The following is a 17,931-nucleotide window of genomic DNA, read 5'->3' on the forward strand; positions in this document are numbered from 1 at the left end:
CTTCGGTATTATATTACTAAACACCTAAATAAAGTTTCCTAGATTTCTACGACGGACGGTAGAACTCTCTTTAAGCTGCTACTATTTATTCAGATAAGAAAGTTCGTTTTTAGCTCAACGCTTCTAAGGCATAGTCAGCTATAGGAAAGAAAGAGAAAGACGACATACGCAAAATAGAATACTTACCTCTACTTATACTTACATAGAAGCAAGTACCTAAAGAGGGGATAGTATTACGACTTATTATATAGCTAAGTTACGGCCGTACACAGGACTAAGCCACGTTATAAGTGGTCTAAACCAGAACCAGCCTAGGCTATACTAGGACGGGGATAGTTTAAAATATAACAGTTATAAACTAAACTAGGATAGAATTAGTCTAGACTAGGACGTATAATAAGAAAGGTTTAGCGAGACTAAACTATAAAGGTCACCGTACTTAGTACGATTAGCCTAATCAGTAGTACTTAGCACTAAGTATACTGATTAAGGTAAGTAATACTGATCATAATATCACAACTTATAAGTATATAGATTCTAGTATACTCTCTAGTTACTTAAATAGATTCTCCGTAATTAATCTCTCTTACTAATTCTACTAGTACCTTCTAAGTACCTTCCTATCGTATTTATACTTCTTATTACTAACTAGCTAATATACCACCCTACTATCTATAATTAAACCTACTTACCCTAGGCCTAGGAACTTACGTAATAGCCTACTTATATTAGATAGTTATAAATCTTATATTTTAATCGACTTTATATAAGCTATATACCTTAATAAGGTCTAGTACTACTATTTAATCCCCTATACCAGTTATATCTTCTAACCTCTTAATCTAGCGGTATTCTCGTTGCTTAAGCGTAAGTTTTATACTATAATAAATATTAACCCGCTTATAGATAATATAGCTATATTAAAGAAGGTATAGTTCTTATTATACTACTAAGAGGCTTATATAAGGGCTATAATACTTACTAACTACGCTGCTAGCTTTTCTATAGCTGGTATATAGCTATTTAATCCGTTAAAGGGCCTAGGGTTAAGATTTATACTTAGTATAGTTAAGAAGTTATATAATAAGCGAGCCGTTACTCCTCCGCCTATAATTATCGACTTAGACGTTATTATTATACCCTATAACCGCGTTCTTTTATTATAGGCAGTTAATATTATCTCTTATCGCGTTATTATTAATTAAACAGTATATACTCTTTTTACTAAGACCCGTAAGGCTATTAACAGTTACTCTATTAATATAGCAGCTGCTTAGCGTAAGATCTTAGCCCTTATAAAGCAGCTAGATACCTTTAAGAAGAAGTAGAAAAAGAAGTACGCTGTTAACTTAAATCTATTATTTATTGGCCTATAAGATATCGAATAAGCTGCTAGAGCCCCTATTACACTAGCGATAACATTCCAGCCTTACCTATAGGGCGTAGGCAATCGTTAGCTACCTATAGAGATAGATAATATCCCCTTAGATCCATTTATAGCCCTAGTAGATAGATTTCGCAGTATTAATAACGCATAATGACTATATCAATTTAACAGCAAAATTGAGTGGAGTGCGTCGTTACCCTAGTGCGTCGTTACCCTAGTGCGTCGTTACGGTGTTGCGAACTTAAACCACGTTCTTTCAAACCCAGAGGTCCCCACTTTTGTTGCTTAACAAAGACCTAACCCCAACCAAGTTAGGCACTTTCGGCATGCCTGGAACCATGCGTCACCCTCCCGAACGGGACCTGCGGCCACAGGCAAACACTACATGTTGACAGATGCGCAGATGAATGAACGAACCTTTGCCGAACCATTTTGAATCTTTACAGCCACAGCTATCCATCACCCATATACCATCTACTGAGACTTGTGCAATAAGGAGCTCTTGAGAGATGGAGAATGCGAACTATCCAACGTCGTAGATACTCAGTGGCTGAATTCCTGCTATGTACTGTATGATCCGACAGTCGTTTCTGTCCTCAACATGTCTGCCGCCGACCCCCTCCAACCGATCTCAGAGTCGCCCCCTCGAAAGCATTCAACGGCCTCGTTACCTGTGACAGAAGATGGAGGAGATACCTGTCGAATATGTCGAGGCGAGGGAACACCAGAGCAACCACTCTTTTATCCGTGCAAATGCAGTGGAAGCATTAAATTTGTCCACCAGGACTGTTTGATGGAATGGCTGTCTCATTCTCAGAAGAAGCATTGTGAACTGTGCAAGACTCCTTTCCGCTTCACCAAACTCTACGACCAATCTATGCCAGATAGCGTACCATGGCTATTATTCACTCGTCAACTATTCATTCATTCATTTCGAGCCATTACGAGATGGGCAAGATATACACTGGTCACCTTCGTCTGGTTGTGTTGGCTGCCTTGGACAATCCGTCAGATCTGGCGAGCTCTCTTCTGGATTGCTGACGGAAGCTGGCTCACTTCGCACGAGCTGGAACAAGCCGCCGAGCAGTACGCTTCCCATATGCCAAATACCTCTGCTTCACCTTTCGTCGATGCTTTGACCAACTCGACGATCGCCACCACCAGCACTAATGGTGTTAGCTTGTTCTCCGCCGTTCTGACTCTTCTGGGCCTCTTTGATCCTCAGATAGTGTTACGTGCAGTCTCCAGAGCCCTTTTGCACGTTGTGATATGGCCAACAATTCGTGGACAGTCTTTCAAATGGGAGAAGGCTGTCCTGTACACGCCAGTCCCACGACCTGCATCTCTCCTCTCCGACTTTGACACAATCACATCAGCCACCCGCTTCCCTTTTCTAAACAACACTTTTGCGGATGTCCTTGAAGGTCAACTTATCTGCTTAGCTATAGTGGCCGCATTCATCTTGGTCTTCCTGATTCGAGAGTGGGTTATCAACCAACAGCCACTTCTAAATATGCCAGATGACGAGCAGGGAGATAACCCAGCTCCAGCACAAGCAGAAGACGAGCCGAGACAGCCAGCGCGGCGACGCCGCCGTGGTATCCGCCAGCTGGGCAACAACAATAACCTGCAACTGGATAATCGGCCACTTCCTGCGCCACGAGCTCGACCCCTTCCAGCACCCAGGAGGCGGGCCACTGAGAACAATATCCTCGTGCCGGAGACTGCAGATGGATTCCCGAGACCACTTGCTCCTCAGCGTGCCCAAAGTCTTGTCCCTGCTTTACAGGAACTAGAATTCAATGCCCGTCAATTAGGAGCAATCGGATCCGAACCAGCACCACAACGACCTGCTGGTCACGAGACACAAAATGAGCCCCTGGAATCACCTCCACTTCATCGTGGCGTCTTTGACGACATGGGACACATTCGCCGAAGCATTGAAGAGGGAGGTATTTTCAGTCCTTCGGCAGATACGACGAGCTCAGAAACTCCTGAAGTCTCGTTGCCGACACAAGCTACACCTCTGCCGGGAGACGTGTTGGCGACATCTACCTCACCTACATTTGCTGCAACTGTGCCACCTTTCGGTGAACAGCGACTTGCACAGAATGAGTTCACGTTCCGATCCCCGAACCAGCCCTCGGGAACAGATATGAACGTTGAAGATGCGGAGAACGCGGTACGAGTGGAGAACGACGACGATTGGGTATCTGATTTAGGCAGCGACGTGGTAGAAAACAAGCAGACCGCTACTCACCGGATACAGGGAACGCCTCAACCAGGCGAGCCACACCCAACAGCTACGCACGACCAGACGGATGATCGATCAGACACCACTGATCAGAATGAGGACGTGCAACCCGAGGCTGGGCCAGTAAATGCTCCTCCCAATGAGCCGAACACACTTTTCAACCGGCTCAGTAGGTGGTTGTGGCATACCGAAGACTATCAACCGGAGAATCAGCTCGAACCGAATGTCCCTGAGACTGAGATTGTAGCAGATGTAAATGCTCAGGCTCCTTTTGTTCCTGTTCACAATCAGCCCGCTGAAAGAGCGGATGCTGCTGCGCACAACGGTCCTGTCCCACAAGTGCCAGCCCCTGATGCTGCCAGAAACAATGCACCTCACGAACACGACGTTGTGGATGAAGCTGAAGACATGGAAGGGATCATGGAACTCATAGGAATGGAGGGTCCCATCGCTGGCATGATTCAGAATATCATATTCAGCGTCTTCCTCATCACCTTGACGCTGTCTGCTAGTGTTTGGTGCCCCTACATATGGGGCAAGATTGCTTTACTCTTCATTGCGCACCCTTTTAGTGTACTCGTCAAGGCACCATTGTTCCTGCTATCGAGAACCGCGGATTTCATCGTCGATATCGGCCTCTTCACCACTAGTCTCTTCGGATTACTCCTTACTCACATTGCCAAAGTCATCAGACTTGCTACTCATCCACTTCTGCCGTCAATCAGCAGATTCTTCGACGCGAGGTTGCTCGAGAAAATATCGACACAACTTTCCTCCAGCAGTGGCACTCGCCTCGAGAAGAGTATCTCAAAGGCCCTTCTTGGGTTCCGTCCAGATTTGCCTACGTTCTCAGTACAATCGCACCATGTGCAACGTGTGCTTGGTCGATATCTGAGGTCAGCTTCTGTAAACCTTGTCTACAGCATAGCCTCATGGACCACGCGAGTTTCACAATCTACTTCCTGGCAAGATCTTGTGACTCTTCCAACGACCTTTGGCAGATTTTTAGCATCCACTCCGAGGACATCTCGCTTGACCGTGGTCGCCTTTCAGCAATGGCTCGCTCAGCTGCAACATGATCTACGACCACTATCGTTCGCCAAACCAGAGGAGATTGATTATACACTTGTGCAATGGACTGCCTGGGAGAAGATTGTATGCATTGTCATGGGATATGCGCTCTTTGCATACACAGGCTATCTGTACCTCAAGATTGCGCATCGTGTCCTAAACCTGAAGCACCAAGAGAAAGTCCCAGGCATCCTGGCTGATACTCTTCGGCAAGCTGGTGGCGTCATGAAGGTTGTTGTGATCATCGGCATTGAGATGATCGTATTTCCACTTTACTGTGGCACAATGCTCGACATCGCACTCTTACCGCTGTTTCAAGGAGCCACTCTTCAATCACGGCTAGACTTCTTGCTCAACACGCCCTTCACTGCATTGTTTATTCATTGGTTCCTGGGCACTTGTTACATGTTTCACTTCGCACTCTTCGTGTCGATGTGTCGCAAGGTCATGAGAAGAGGAGTCCTTTACTTCATACGCGACCCTGATGATCCAACTTTTCATCCTGTCAGAGATGTGCTCGAAAGACCAGTTGTTACTCAATTAGGAAAGATCGCATTCTCTGGATTCGTGTATGGAAGTCTTCTGGTCATATGTTTGGGTGGAGTGGTATCAGGCCTGAGCCGCACCGGTGACATTCTACCTCTTCACTGGGGCAGTCAAGATCCAATCATGATCATTCCAGGCGATATCATATTCTACAACTTCATGTTGCCATTTTTCCTGCGCAAGGTTGACTTAACGGGAAAACTCTCGAACATATTTGAATGGTGGTTTCGAGGTTGTGCCGCTGGTTTGAGATTATCTGACTTTCTGTTTGGAGTGGACAACGATGAAGAGAAGAGCCCAGGTGCCTTCTTATGGAGACGGTTTCTGCACGTCCTTCTACACGAGCGAAGGACGAAACACCCAATGGTGCGCTATATCGAAGAGCTGGCGGATCATAAAGACCGACTATTGTGGTTTAAGTCTGATGCCGCCACAATCGACGAAACTACAATACGATTGGTAGTCGGACAGGTCCGGAGCCCAAAGATTTTTAACCTCTCGAGCGACAAATCTCAAGTCTTGGTGCAATTCAGTGAAGAGGACGATATGGCTGATATTATGAGAAAGGTTGAAATATGGAATAATGGCAATACAGGAGGAATCGTTATCTCCAAAGTCAAGGATCTCAGCGTGGAGACTGTTGTCATGCCTGCTGCTCGTGGCACACCAGTTGACCCTTCCGCGGGCACATATGTTCGTGCTCCAGCCAAAGATAGTGTCCGGATCCCCAAAGGCACAAACATCTTTGTTCGCGTAGATGAAAACAACAATCGCATCGATGGCAAGGACGAACCGGAAATTGGCCGGCTACATAACAAGAAGGATGAACGGTTCTCCAAGATATTTGTTCCCAACCACTTTCGCGCAAGGATAACAACTTTCATAGGTCTGATCTGGACTTTCATTGCGGTTGCTGGTTTGATCTTCACTATCGGACCCCTAATCTTCGGAAGAATCATTATCAGATCCGTTGTTGGCCCTTCAGTCGTCATCAACGATCTCTATGCAGTCACGGTTGGCATTCATGTCCTTGTAGGATTCATATTCGTGTCTCACCAGGTCATCACAAAATGGAACCAGAATCTCGACCGTATCGGTAACTTATTCAAGAACACACGTCAAGCACTACCAGCCATCGCTGTCTTTCTGAAGCGCACCCTCGGCCAGCTTTACCTCGCAATTACTGTCGGAATCGTCCTTCCAATGGCGCTCTCTCTCCTGGCAGAGCTCTACATCAATATCCCCATCTACAGCTACCTCGTAAGCGAAGACAAGACCGGGCCCGCCAACCCTCTCATATCCTCAACCCAAGGACAAGCCTCACCCATCATCCACATTCTACAAACCTGGATCATGGGCCTCCTCTACCTCCGCGTCATCCTCCGAGTCATGACCACAACCCCAAACACCACAACCCGTCCCGCCATCGCAATCCGCAACATCACTCGCGATGGCTTCACCAGACCAGACGTCAAACTTGCCTCGCGCGCACTAGTCCTTCCCTTCCTATCGGTCTGCATCATCCTCCTCATCCTACCGCTCGTCCTCGCGCGTATCGTTCTACTCTGCAGCAGCAACCTGGCAAACGAAGAGCTTCACGCCCGTGCCTACCGCTACTCCTATCCAGCTGTCCTAGCACTCGCTATCGCGGCGTACATGCTGCATAGACTACGGGCTCGCGTAAATAGATGGAGGACAAAGATTCGGGACGAGGTTTATCTGATTGGTGAGCGGTTGCATAATTTTCCGGCACAGGATGAGGCGTTGCGGAAGAGGGGGCAGGTGAAGAATAAGGGGAAGGGGAAAGAGAGGGAGAAGATGGTGAGGGAAGATCAGGTGCGAGCGCAGGGTTCTGGTATGGCTGATGAGATACGCGGTGGTGATGGTGTGGATGTTGGTGGGAGAGATGGTGGTTCAGAGACAGCAAGTCTTGGTCAGGCTGAGTCTGCTGGAGCCGAGAATCTCGAGACTGACAATGAGAAACGAGAGCATGACAGTGACTTCACGCAAGATGCTGAGAATTTGGAGGTTACCGAGGACGCACTGAAGATTGGATTAGAGACGTAAGAAAGAGGTTGAGTATTTGGGCGTTCCTGTTTGATAGGCTTCGTAGCATACCAGTAAGTATGCTTATGCATATTAGAATATTACATACAGAAGTTGGCACATACGTCGCCAACGCCAATCAGATCTATCTATGCCTCTCAAGTACAAATCAATCGTCTTCAATATCGTCGTCTTCAATATACAACTTTTCCATTAGTGATTCCTCGACAGCCTCTTTCTTCCCATGCTGCTGCTGCTGATGATGATAATCTCGTCGAGCTTGTAAGGTCTGATACGCAGATTCTATCTTTTGCGTCAGTTTGACAGTGCTCGTTGGTTGTTCGGTCGGTGACTCGTCATCGTCAGCTTCGCCTTCGGACATTGCGTTGAAGCCGTGCAATTGTGTGATCTTTTGGAGGATGCTTGTGTCGTGACCGTGGGCAGTTTTGATTCTGGTCATGTATGGAAGAGTGTCGAGGACCAGATTATCTCTGGAAAGGTCTGCACGTGGCATGGCGTCGTTGGTATCAGACTCAGTCGGTGCTGGACCTGTCTCGAATGTGTTTGCTCTTGTCCTCCATGATGCTACGCCTTCAGTATCCTGTACTCGACCTGGATTGAGAGTCGCACGTCCCGACAGCTGAGAAATGGTTAAGTCAATAAGTCCATTCGTCTCCTCGATGGGACGCCATAATCTTAGTGAAACAGGATAATACATCTTGTGCGCAGCACCTTTTCCAGCACCTGGAGGCGCAGCACGTGACACTGGAAAGGGTAAGTTGAAGAGCACCCCACGGGTTGCGACCTGGAAGCTAATTTCATCCTGGCGCAGTGAATCCGATGTCCCTAATTGAAGGGTATTTTGTGATGCGGAGGCTCTCGCTTTGCTGCGAATTGACATTCGGCTATCAGGATCCAGAAGTTCGCTATCTGAAAGTACAGTTGCACAACTATCGAAATAATCAACAAAGTCTTCGTGATTACAGGACAGGATATAATTTTGTTGTACAGTAGAGACGAATGTCTGTATATCAGTACCTGTTTCATTGAGAAGCTCTTCCACGTCAACCTGGGAGACTTTTGGTCGGTGTAGACGGCTTAGAAAATCTGGTGGTTTAGGAAGAGGGTGAGCTTTGGGATCACCAAGCCGAGGATCCTCTCTTTTGTTGTAGCATACCTTTCCAGCAGCATGGAACATATCAAGAGTTGTTTCTCTGGAGCTTATCAGCTTCAAGCTATTCTCCTCTATAGGTGTTAGAGGTTGATTCGACTTCGTTACTCGTTTAGACATCGTGGCGACAGTGCCTGACCATTCGTTGTTGTCTCCGCGAGTGCATAGGAATTGTAACGAGTTGATAGCACTGCGAATATCACCAATTTCTGCCAACCGTTGAAGCACAGCAGGACCGGGGATCCTTCTCCTCTTCGAATCTCGAGCCTCCTTCCTCACAACAAGGTCAAGGGCCTTGCTGAGAAAGGTGGGTGCCACAGAGTTGAATTCTATCACGCACACAGCAGGATGATTGATCAATTCCGGGCCAAGTAAACGTTGAGCTGTAAAGCTGTCTGTAAAAGCTGTCGAAGAGCTGACTAGGGTTTCAGATATCACTAAAACGATTGGTGGCAGGTGTCGAGGTTCGAAAGGTTTGCTGAACGAAGACAACGAGGTATTGCTTGTCGTGGCAGCACGGAGGAGAGCAGATCTGAAGGACTCAAGAGCACGTAAGTTGTTTGTCGTCGAGGCTGGGAATTCTTCAATTGTCAAGATGTGAGCATTGCTCGTTGTACTAATAGGAGTACCAGTACTGCTCATAGGCAGAGCACCGTAATCACCGCCACGAGTCACGAAGTCGGCAAACTGCATACTGCCAGATAATGTGCCAGCTTCAGAGGTATCGGGATTCTGCCAGGCCACGAGGTCGCATCGTCGGTTATGAGCAATGAACTTCAACGTAGTACTTTTACCGGCGCCAGCTGGACCTTTTAGAATAAGGATTCTCTGGCGTGATCTTCCAGCCCGGGCATCCTCAACCCACTTTTGAACATCTTGAATCTTTTTCTTGTGTACAGTGACCTCTTCGAGAGATACAGGACCATATCTATCAGCCCAAGGCTTCGTCTCTGACTGTTCTTCGGTAACAGAAACCTCGTCTGCCTGCTTGGCTTTCGCTGGCAAGGTAGGCTTGCGAAATCGTTGACTAGAAGAAGGCACGGCCGCTGGCTGAGTCGCAGACACAGCTGCAACTGATTTCACATTCGTAGCAGAACGTATTGAGTCTGTCTCCGATCTACGTATTGCTTCGTGCAATGCCTCTTCCATGGAATCGTCGTCATCATCAACGATATCCTCCAGGAACGGGTCCAATCTTTTGACCTCGTCCGGCGTAGCAGATCTCTTGCGCCATCTGTCTTGTTCGGACACTCGGTTGAAGAAAGTATGTAGAGACTTGTTTGTATTCTCGTTGGGGTCTAGCTTGCTGAACTTCTTACCCTTCTCTGGGGATGACTTCGGAGATGGTCTGGCTGATGATGGCTTGACGCCATTCCTGCTTGAGATTGTACGACTGATCGCCGCTTTGGAGCCATTGGAATTTCGTAATGGTGCTTGTCGCCGAAGCGGTAGACTCGACTTTGTGACTGGAGGCTCGTCATCGTCATCGGACAGCACTTTCGACCTGCGCTGCCGCTTTGCAGGTCGCGGGTTTGTGGACATTGCTACATAAGCATGTCATGATGAGTCTGGCGTGAACAAACTCCTGAGTGATTCGGACGCGGTGTAGTAAGGCCTGCGAAACAATGGTGACTGGTACGTCAACAGAGTTGATATTTGGATCGTTTAGGAAGGTGCGGCCTTGTAGCCTGACCCAAAAGTGCAAGTGCATCGCAAACCCGCTCAGCGAGAATGAGTCCTCGTTGAGTTGCTTGATCATGCCTCTGGACATAGAAATAGTCTCGCTACTACGTTAAAGTACATTCGAAAACAATCAAAGTACAAATCCCATCACAACAACCAATTTGACCGATCGCTTTGTTAGCCTCAGTACAGTCACAGTTCTACTAGCAGTTATCCCTCATGCTTTCTGACAGTGTGGTTCAACAAAATCGCCGTGGACCAGCCTTGTTCAATACTGTACTGCTGTACTGACATTCAAAGTTACTCGTGTCAAGCGATGTATCAGTTATGATATCACCCCGAGAAGAGAGAGGTTTGTGCTTGAACAGTAATTTGACATACTGTGTAGGCTACCGAGCCTATTGAATCCAGGTAAGCACATTGCTTGCTTAATGACAGAAACTCAACGTCGCAAAGAGTCGCTATGTACACCCAGGCTGCCCAGTTTTCTTTCATTATAACTCTCCATCGGTCCTATTGTGCTGCGTCGAATATGGCTCTTCGAGTAAAGATGTCCTTCCTGGTCTAGGCTCACAAGTCATTCTCTGCACGCCTTCGTATTTTTGTGGGCCTGGCCGAGGGATCTTGGACTTGTCAAAACCGGTCACAGTAGCGCTGTCCTTCAATGCCTGTAGCAATTGCTTAAGAGTCTCTGGAGTCAGATCCTCGTAGTAGTCGTCGTTGATTTGAATCATGGGTGCATTGACACATGCTCCCAAGCATTCGACTTCCAGCAAGCTGAATACGCCATCCTCAGTCATCTGACCATGATCAATGCCCAAGAATTCTCTGCAGGTGTTCATAATCTTGTCGCTTCCACAACCGCCCAGAACGCAGGGAGTGGTTGTGCAGACTTGTACGAAGAACTTGCCGACAGGGTCTCGATTGTACATGGTGTAGAAGGTCGCTACCTCGTATACACGCATAGGAGGCATTTCAAGGATGCGCGCGACCTCGTTCATGACACTGATAGAGGTGAACCCATGTTGTCGCTGGCCTAGGTCGAGTATAGGCATGACTGCTGCTTTCTTATATTGTGGCGGGTATCGCTTCAGGATCTCTTCTATGATCTTCTTGTTCTGCTCGTTGAAAGAGAAAGGTATGCTTGGGTTATTGTAGGGTGTGTCTCTGTGCTGTAAGTGTATTAGCTGGACTTCCTTTGAAGCTGTTCCCTGTAGTACATACCACATTGAGTGCTTCGCTGCGACGATGCGAGGTCGTAGAAAGTGGTCGCTCAAAGCGTAATGGTTGGTGCTGCTTCGCTGCTCGGCTGAGCGAGCGTGTCGCCTGCCTCGCAAAAGGCACGAGCTTGGAGGCCATGGCTCTTTTGGATCAAGCTGGACGAGATATATGTCGCTGTAGACAACCTGGAGTAATGTATAGAGGTACTCGTTCCCGTCTGCAGCTGCTAACCAATCACCGTTGCTCCGAAGTAAAGTGCATTCAGTCGTTTCTGCTTGAACGAAGAACCCGTACGGCCATCCTGAAGGCGCTGGAGCGCAGCTTCGGGGACACATTTCCCATGCATTGAATGATACAGGCGACGATTAGCATTTGTACAGCCAAATGTCGACATGAAGCTCCAAGCTGCACTGAGCGCTGTCTGGCTGCTGACAGCTGCATGCTCGGCCCAGTCTAACATTACAACGCAGCGACAGTCTCGGCAGATCTTACAGGCTGATTTCCAACCTCCGCAAGTGTTTGAGAATGTCAACCTGGTTCGGACCACCAACCTGGAAAAGGGCTATGTGAGAGAAACAATCAATGTAGTCGTTTCGAATACAGACCAGAAATCACAGTCAGAGTACTATCTACCATTCGAATATGACACGATAGGCAGAGTTGGCGGCATCGAGGTGCGAGACAAGAAGGATGCTGCCAAACCATCCTTCAATGTGAGGCTGGCTGGTATGGCCTCGGTCACTGGCGTGGACGGAACAACCACCAAGTATGAGATATGCCCATTTGGATATGAGTGTGCTAACGAGCTCGCAGACCGAGTCAATACTTTATCGTCACCTTCTCCGAACCTCTTGCTCCCAAGGCTCAACTCACTCTATCCATCTCGTACTACGTCCTGACAGCCTTGTCGCCATTGCCTGCTCAAATTCACCAGAATGACAGGCAGTATCTGACCTACTCTTTCTCTGCATACTTCCCCTCTGCATATCCAACTCTAAAGCAGAAGACTAATGTCAAGTTGTCCTCTGCCGATGTCCCAGACTATACTACAACCACTGGCTTGACGAAGGGCAACGATCCCGAAGTGCAAGGCACCAAACTCACGTATGGTCCGTATGACTCTCGAGTCGAAGCTGGTGCTATCCATCCCGTCACTATACGCTACGAATTTACAAAGCCGATCCTCGTTGCCTCATTATTAGAAAGAGATATCGAAGTGTCCCACTGGGGAGGTAATATAGCACTGGAAGAAAGGTATTGGCTACGAAATGACGCTGCGACGTTGATGGACAACTTCAACCGAGTGCTGTGGGCTCAAAGCAACTTCTACCAGGGTGCCCCATCTTCCGCTCTGAAAGAGCTGAAGGTACCGCTAAAGCCTGGAAGTGCAGACCCATACTTTACGGATGACATTGGAAACGTCTCGACTTCCCGTTTCCGACCGAGTGAGGTGCGCGATGCCAGTCTCGAGCTGAAGCCACGCTATCCCATCTTTGGTGGCTGGAAGTATAGCTTCAAGATTGGCTGGAATAATGCCTTGAGCTTATTCGTCAGGAAGTTGAAGACTCCATCCGACACATATATCTTGTCTGTGCCTTTCTTGGAAGGGCCTAAAATGTCAGAAGGGATTCAGTATGAACGTATGGAGTTCCGAATCATTCTGCCAGAAGGCTCGAAATTGGTGAAATGGGAAACGAGTGGCGGCACCAACCTGCCGGTCTTGATTGAAAGTCAAGACCTGCACAAAACCTTCATGGACACGGTAGGAAGGACCAGCTTGACGCTTGCTGCTACAAATGTTGTCGATGAGCTCAGAGACATTGATGTTCTAGTCAGCTATGAGTACACCTTGATGTCGGCCCTCAGGAAGCCGTTGAGTATCATTGCTGGGTTCTCTTCTGTGTTTGTTGTTGCCTGGTTACTAAGCCTGGTTGATACTAGTATTGGGAGGAAGCAAAAGTGAATAGACTGTACAATATGATATCTGGCAACCTCAGACATGTGCACGAGTAGCACAGTACTGAGCATCCATCGTGTACTAGTAGTGGAGACGTGGTGCACGGGTTGTGGTCCTCTATATCTATTGGTTGAAGGCCAAGCAAGCTCTCCCGCAATAAACGATTGCGCATGGTTCGCTCTTGCTTTGCAGTCTCGAGCGAAAAAGCCTTGCACAAAGCTTCGTTACATTGCTCCTGTCGAACGATATATTCAAGCAAAAGAGCTTTGGCACAGTCTTTGCGTGTAACACGTACGACGTCTACTTTTATTCCTCATGCACCTCTCTTAGCGTGCAGCTATAGTCTTTGAGATATGAGGTTTGCTGCGTTCCCCACATCTTGATCACGACTAATTAGATACCTGTAGATTCGGCCAGCAGCTCAAGCAGTCCCTGATCAAGGATTACTACTGGCACTACATTGACTATGATGGCCTGAAAGAATCGCTCAAGAAGCCCTTTGAGAATGGCCACGATGGCGAGCGAGAAGCCTGGACCGACGACGATGAAGCAGCCTTCATTCGTCAGCTCGAGGGAGAGCTCGACAAGGTTTTCATGTTCCAAAAACTCAAGAGCAAGGAGATCATAGGTCGTATCAAGAGCTCGGAAGATGAAGTAAAGCAGGTTGTTGATCGGCAGGAAGAGCTCAATCGAGCTTCGGACGCCGACACAGATGAGAGCTTGGAAGAAGATTTTCAGCTCCTAGAAGCTGATCTCAGTGATATTATTGCTGACGTTCACGACCTGGCGAAATATACACAGCTGAATTATACTGGCTTCCAGAAGATCATCAAGAAGCACGACAAGCAGACTTCGATAGCACTTCGTCCCACTTTTGCGACTCGCCTGAAAGCGAAGCCCTTCTTCCAAGATAACTACGACGCATTCATCGTTACACTGTCGAGACTATATGACTTGGTAAGGACACGAGGACAGCCTATAAAAGGAGATAGTTCCGCGGGAGAAAAACAACAGAACTTTGTTAGGCAGACCACAAAATACTGGGTGCATGCCGACAACATCACCGAGGTTAAGTTGATCATTCTCAAGCACTTGCCCGTGCTGGTCTTCAACCCAAACAAGGAATTCGAGGACAAGGACTCTGCAATTACCTCTATTTATTACGACAACACCGACACGTGGGAGCTGTACGAGGGTCGTCTCAAGAAGACGGAGGGTGCTGAAGCTATACGCCTGCGGTGGTACGGTGGAATGGAAAATGAAACCATCTTCGTCGAACGAAAGACACATAGAGAAGATTGGACGGGCGAGAAGTCGGTCAAAGCTCGTTTTAATCTGAAAGAAAAGAATGTCAATGCATTCATGGCTGGCAAGATGACTGTCGAAGAGGCTTTCGCGAAAATGAGAAAGGAAGGCAAAAAGGGAGAGAAGGAGATTGCTGACCTTGAACAGCTTGCTCGTGAGATCCAGTATCGTGTTATTACAAGGAAACTGGTACCTGTCACTCGATCTTTCTATCACAGAACGGCCTTCCAATTGCCTGGAGATGCTCGAGTACGAATCTCACTTGATACAGAACTGACCATGACTCGGGAAGACAACCTCGACGGTCGAAAGAGGACTGGTGCCAACTGGAGGAGGATGGATATTGGAATCGACTGGCCATTCCAACAACTACCCGCCGAAGATGTCGAACGATTCCCATATGCTGTTCTCGAAGTCAAGCTACAGACCCAGGCAGGTCAAGAGCCACCTCAATGGGTTCGTGATCTGACTGCAAGCCATCTTGTCGAAGCCGTGCCCAAATTTTCCAAGTTCATTCATGGCACCGCAACATTGTTCCCCAACAGAATCAACTTGCTGCCCTACTGGTTCCCCCAAATGGACATCGACATCCGAAAACCCGTTACTCATAGATTTGGAATCGAGAGGCCCGGTACTACGGCGAGCTATACTACAAGCGATGTCGATGATGACTCCGAGGACGAGTTTGCACAACAGACAGGTCAAGGACCGCCACCGCGTGGCATTGAACAAGACGAAGATGAGGGTCATCGCAGACTGCATGCAGCACGTGATGCTTTGGAACAGACTGCGGCAGAGCGCGAAAGAGATGAGGCAGATGCTACAGCAAATGGTGATGCACGAGCTCCAGGCAATTCTCTTGACGTTGAGGAACGAATAGCTCAGCAACCCCTCGTTGACGAAGAATACCTATATGATACAGATGAGGAGGAAAGTCCAGACGACAAACTCGAAGAGGCTCGGAGATCTGGAGGTTTACACTACTATCCACTATTGCTACAGCATCATGTCCTGAAGGCAGGTCATGCAATTACAGATATATTCCACAAGTTACCCACCACAACACATCTGCCTCAACGAGGTGGTATGGGCCAAGTCAACCCCCAAGGTCAACCAATACAAGGCACAAAACGCTTCAAGGCACCACCAGGCAAGAAGATTCATGTACCTGTTCGAGTTGAGCCAAAGGTCTATTTTGCCACTGAGCGTACTTTCCTTTCTTGGCTCGAATTCAGCATCATCTTAGGCTCTATCGCAGCCACTCTTGTCAACTTTGGAGATAACGTCTCTCTCGCTAGTGCCTGGGGTTTCACCGTCGTGGCAGTCGCAGCACTTCTTTACAGTGTTGTGATTTATGCATTACGGGTAAGTATGATTCGAAAGCGAAGAGCGCAAGTTGGTGGAAGGTATTACGACAAGTGGGGAACCAGTTTACTTTGTGTTGGACTTTTGGCTGCCACAGCTGTGAGTTTTGGGATCAGGTTGAAGTATGGCAGTGACGTGCCGCTCAAAGGTGACAAGCCATCGATCCAATTTGGCGAGAAGAAAATGGTGGTGCAAGGATCGTTTTGAATGAATAGGAATTAAATGGTCATTATGTCGTACGGGTACTGATATCAAGCGTCAACACAAGTACATACCGTTAATTCGTGTAACACGCGCAAACAATTAGCTTTCATAAACTTGAAAGCGCCTACTAGATCCCTGATGCAGCTTTCAGCCCCAGCATACGTATCCTTGTCAACAACGCATACTGGATACACCAACCCCTTTCTCTTTCCACAAAGTCGGGACCCTGCCCGCTATACAAGCCCTCCTCGGATTTGAGTACGCAGTAAATGTTCTTCTTCCCTCCTCGACGTCGAGGATCCTGCCCACCATTACACAGCGCATCTTTCCCCCCTCTTTCAGCAGGTCTTTCGACCCATTGCCGTCCCATCTAATCTCTTAGTGTATGTGTCGTTCCTTCCCTTCCACATCATCTCCACCTGCCACCGCAAAGCCTCCCCATTCTTCAAACTCAACCGCAAACTTAACCGCAGCCTTCTCAAACCACTCCCCACTATCTCCGTAGACTTTGCTCGCCTCTCGGATGGCCCTGATCCCCTTGACGTAATGCTCGTCGAATTTGTGTTTACCCTCCAGCGCCATTTTCGTCGCGTCATCCCACGTTTTCCCTTTCGTGTCGTAGTCTGTGATGGCATGGTTGGCTGCTAGGATGTCAGGACGTAGTTGCGTGACATACAGGGCGAGTGTGGTGAGGAGCCATTGCTTGAGTAAGGGGACATGATGCTCGCTCGGGAGGAAAGGGATGAGGACGCGAATGGCGTGGGACGTTGTGAGAACGTGGAGGAGGAAAAAGTCGTAGCCGTGGCCGTTGAGGGATGGGGAGGTGGATACTAGGAGGGCGACGGCGAGGTGTTGGGATTGTTGGAAGGTGGTTTGTGCGGAGGTGATGTTGTAGGAGGTGAAGTGTTCGAGGAGGATGGATGTTAGGGCTGGTGTGGAGAGGAGGTGCTCGAGGTTGTTGTTGTTGAGGTGGGAGAAATGTGCGTCGAGTCTGATGTCCTTGCGTGTGTTTTCGAAAACTTGGGTGAGGTCTTCGATCGGTGTAGATGTGGAATTTGAGGATGTAGTGTTCAGATTGTCTTCGAGGAGGGCTGCGAGCTTTCCATCGTAGCATGTGGCTGCCAGTCCTAGCGCTTCCATTCCAACTTCTCTGCTTGCCAGTTCGTATGCATACCCTAGGTGGATCAGTGGATGCCCTAGCCCGCCCATCAGACAAGAGAACATGGGTCTTTCGTTAGGTGATCCTTTTTCCCCCCTTTCGAACAGAAACCTAGCCGCGACCTGTTTCCAATCATACGAATGCTCGACCAGCTGGTCCTCGAAGAAGTCCACCCAAGCCCGCTGATACTCCTTCCTCGCCAGGAAGTCTCTGTAATCATGTAGTGCAATCTCGCTAGGTGAGTCTTGCCATGGTTCATGACCAGAGTGACTGACATGTTCGTAGATCTCAGTCAAATGGTCAGCAGAACCGCCAAGAATATAGGCACTTCCTAGGATGTGTGGCGTGTGGTTATGGAAACGGTTGTGATTGTAGAGAATAGAGAAGTTGGCATGATTCAGTTTCAGCAGGTGTTTGAGACGACGATCGCGCTTTTCCAACGATGTTTCAACGTCGTGGACTTCGACTGATGGGACGTTGACGGTGCTGGCTGTGCTTGCTCGGTTGAAGCTGAGCTTGGGTAAGCCACCTGAGAAGAACGAGGAGAACATTTTGTCTGGAG

At 48.1% G+C, this 17,931-nt stretch overlaps 5 protein-coding genes across 5 annotated transcripts; 2 read left to right on the top strand and 3 right to left on the bottom strand.

Moving 5' to 3' along the window:
* Nucleotides 1-2,486: 2,486 nt before the first annotated feature.
* Nucleotides 2,487-7,325, top strand: LTR64_002851 (uncharacterized protein; the record flags this gene model as incomplete). The annotated part of the gene is made up of 2 exons (XM_064897216.1): nt 2,487-2,811; nt 2,836-7,325. The coding sequence occupies 2 exons, from the start codon at nt 2,487-2,489 to the stop codon at nt 7,323-7,325; spliced, it is 4,815 nt and encodes a 1,604-aa protein (XP_064756166.1).
* Nucleotides 7,326-7,473: 148 nt separating this feature from the next.
* On the bottom strand, nt 7,474-10,017 carry rad17 (RFC checkpoint protein Rad17; the record flags this gene model as incomplete). The annotated part of the gene is made up of 1 exon (XM_064897217.1): nt 7,474-10,017. The coding sequence occupies one exon, from the start codon at nt 10,015-10,017 to the stop codon at nt 7,474-7,476; it is 2,544 nt and encodes an 847-aa protein (XP_064756167.1).
* A 635-nt stretch (nt 10,018-10,652) lies between these two features.
* Nucleotides 10,653-11,517, bottom strand: NUO24 (NADH:ubiquinone oxidoreductase 24; the record flags this gene model as incomplete). Its single annotated transcript, XM_064897218.1, has 2 exons — nt 10,653-11,330; nt 11,383-11,517. The coding sequence occupies 2 exons, from the start codon at nt 11,515-11,517 to the stop codon at nt 10,653-10,655; spliced, it is 813 nt and encodes a 270-aa protein (XP_064756168.1).
* Nucleotides 11,518-11,771: 254 nt separating this feature from the next.
* On the top strand, nt 11,772-16,213 carry VTC4 (vacuolar transporter chaperone; the record flags this gene model as incomplete). Its single annotated transcript, XM_064897219.1, has 3 exons — nt 11,772-12,145; nt 12,193-13,281; nt 13,744-16,213. 3 exons carry the CDS (start codon nt 11,772-11,774, stop codon nt 16,211-16,213), a joined length of 3,933 nt encoding a protein of 1,310 aa, XP_064756169.1.
* Nucleotides 16,214-16,588: 375 nt separating this feature from the next.
* LTR64_002855 (uncharacterized protein) lies at nt 16,589-17,920 on the bottom strand (the record flags this gene model as incomplete). The annotated part of the gene is made up of 1 exon (XM_064897220.1): nt 16,589-17,920. The coding sequence occupies one exon, from the start codon at nt 17,918-17,920 to the stop codon at nt 16,589-16,591; it is 1,332 nt and encodes a 443-aa protein (XP_064756170.1).
* Between the last annotated feature and the right edge of the window lie 11 nt (nt 17,921-17,931).

This window comes from Lithohypha guttulata (assembly GCF_036872675.1).
Source record: "Lithohypha guttulata strain CCFEE 5908 chromosome Unknown scaffold_2, whole genome shotgun sequence".
In the NCBI taxonomy this organism is placed as follows: Eukaryota; Fungi; Ascomycota; class Eurotiomycetes; order Chaetothyriales; family Trichomeriaceae; genus Lithohypha; species Lithohypha guttulata.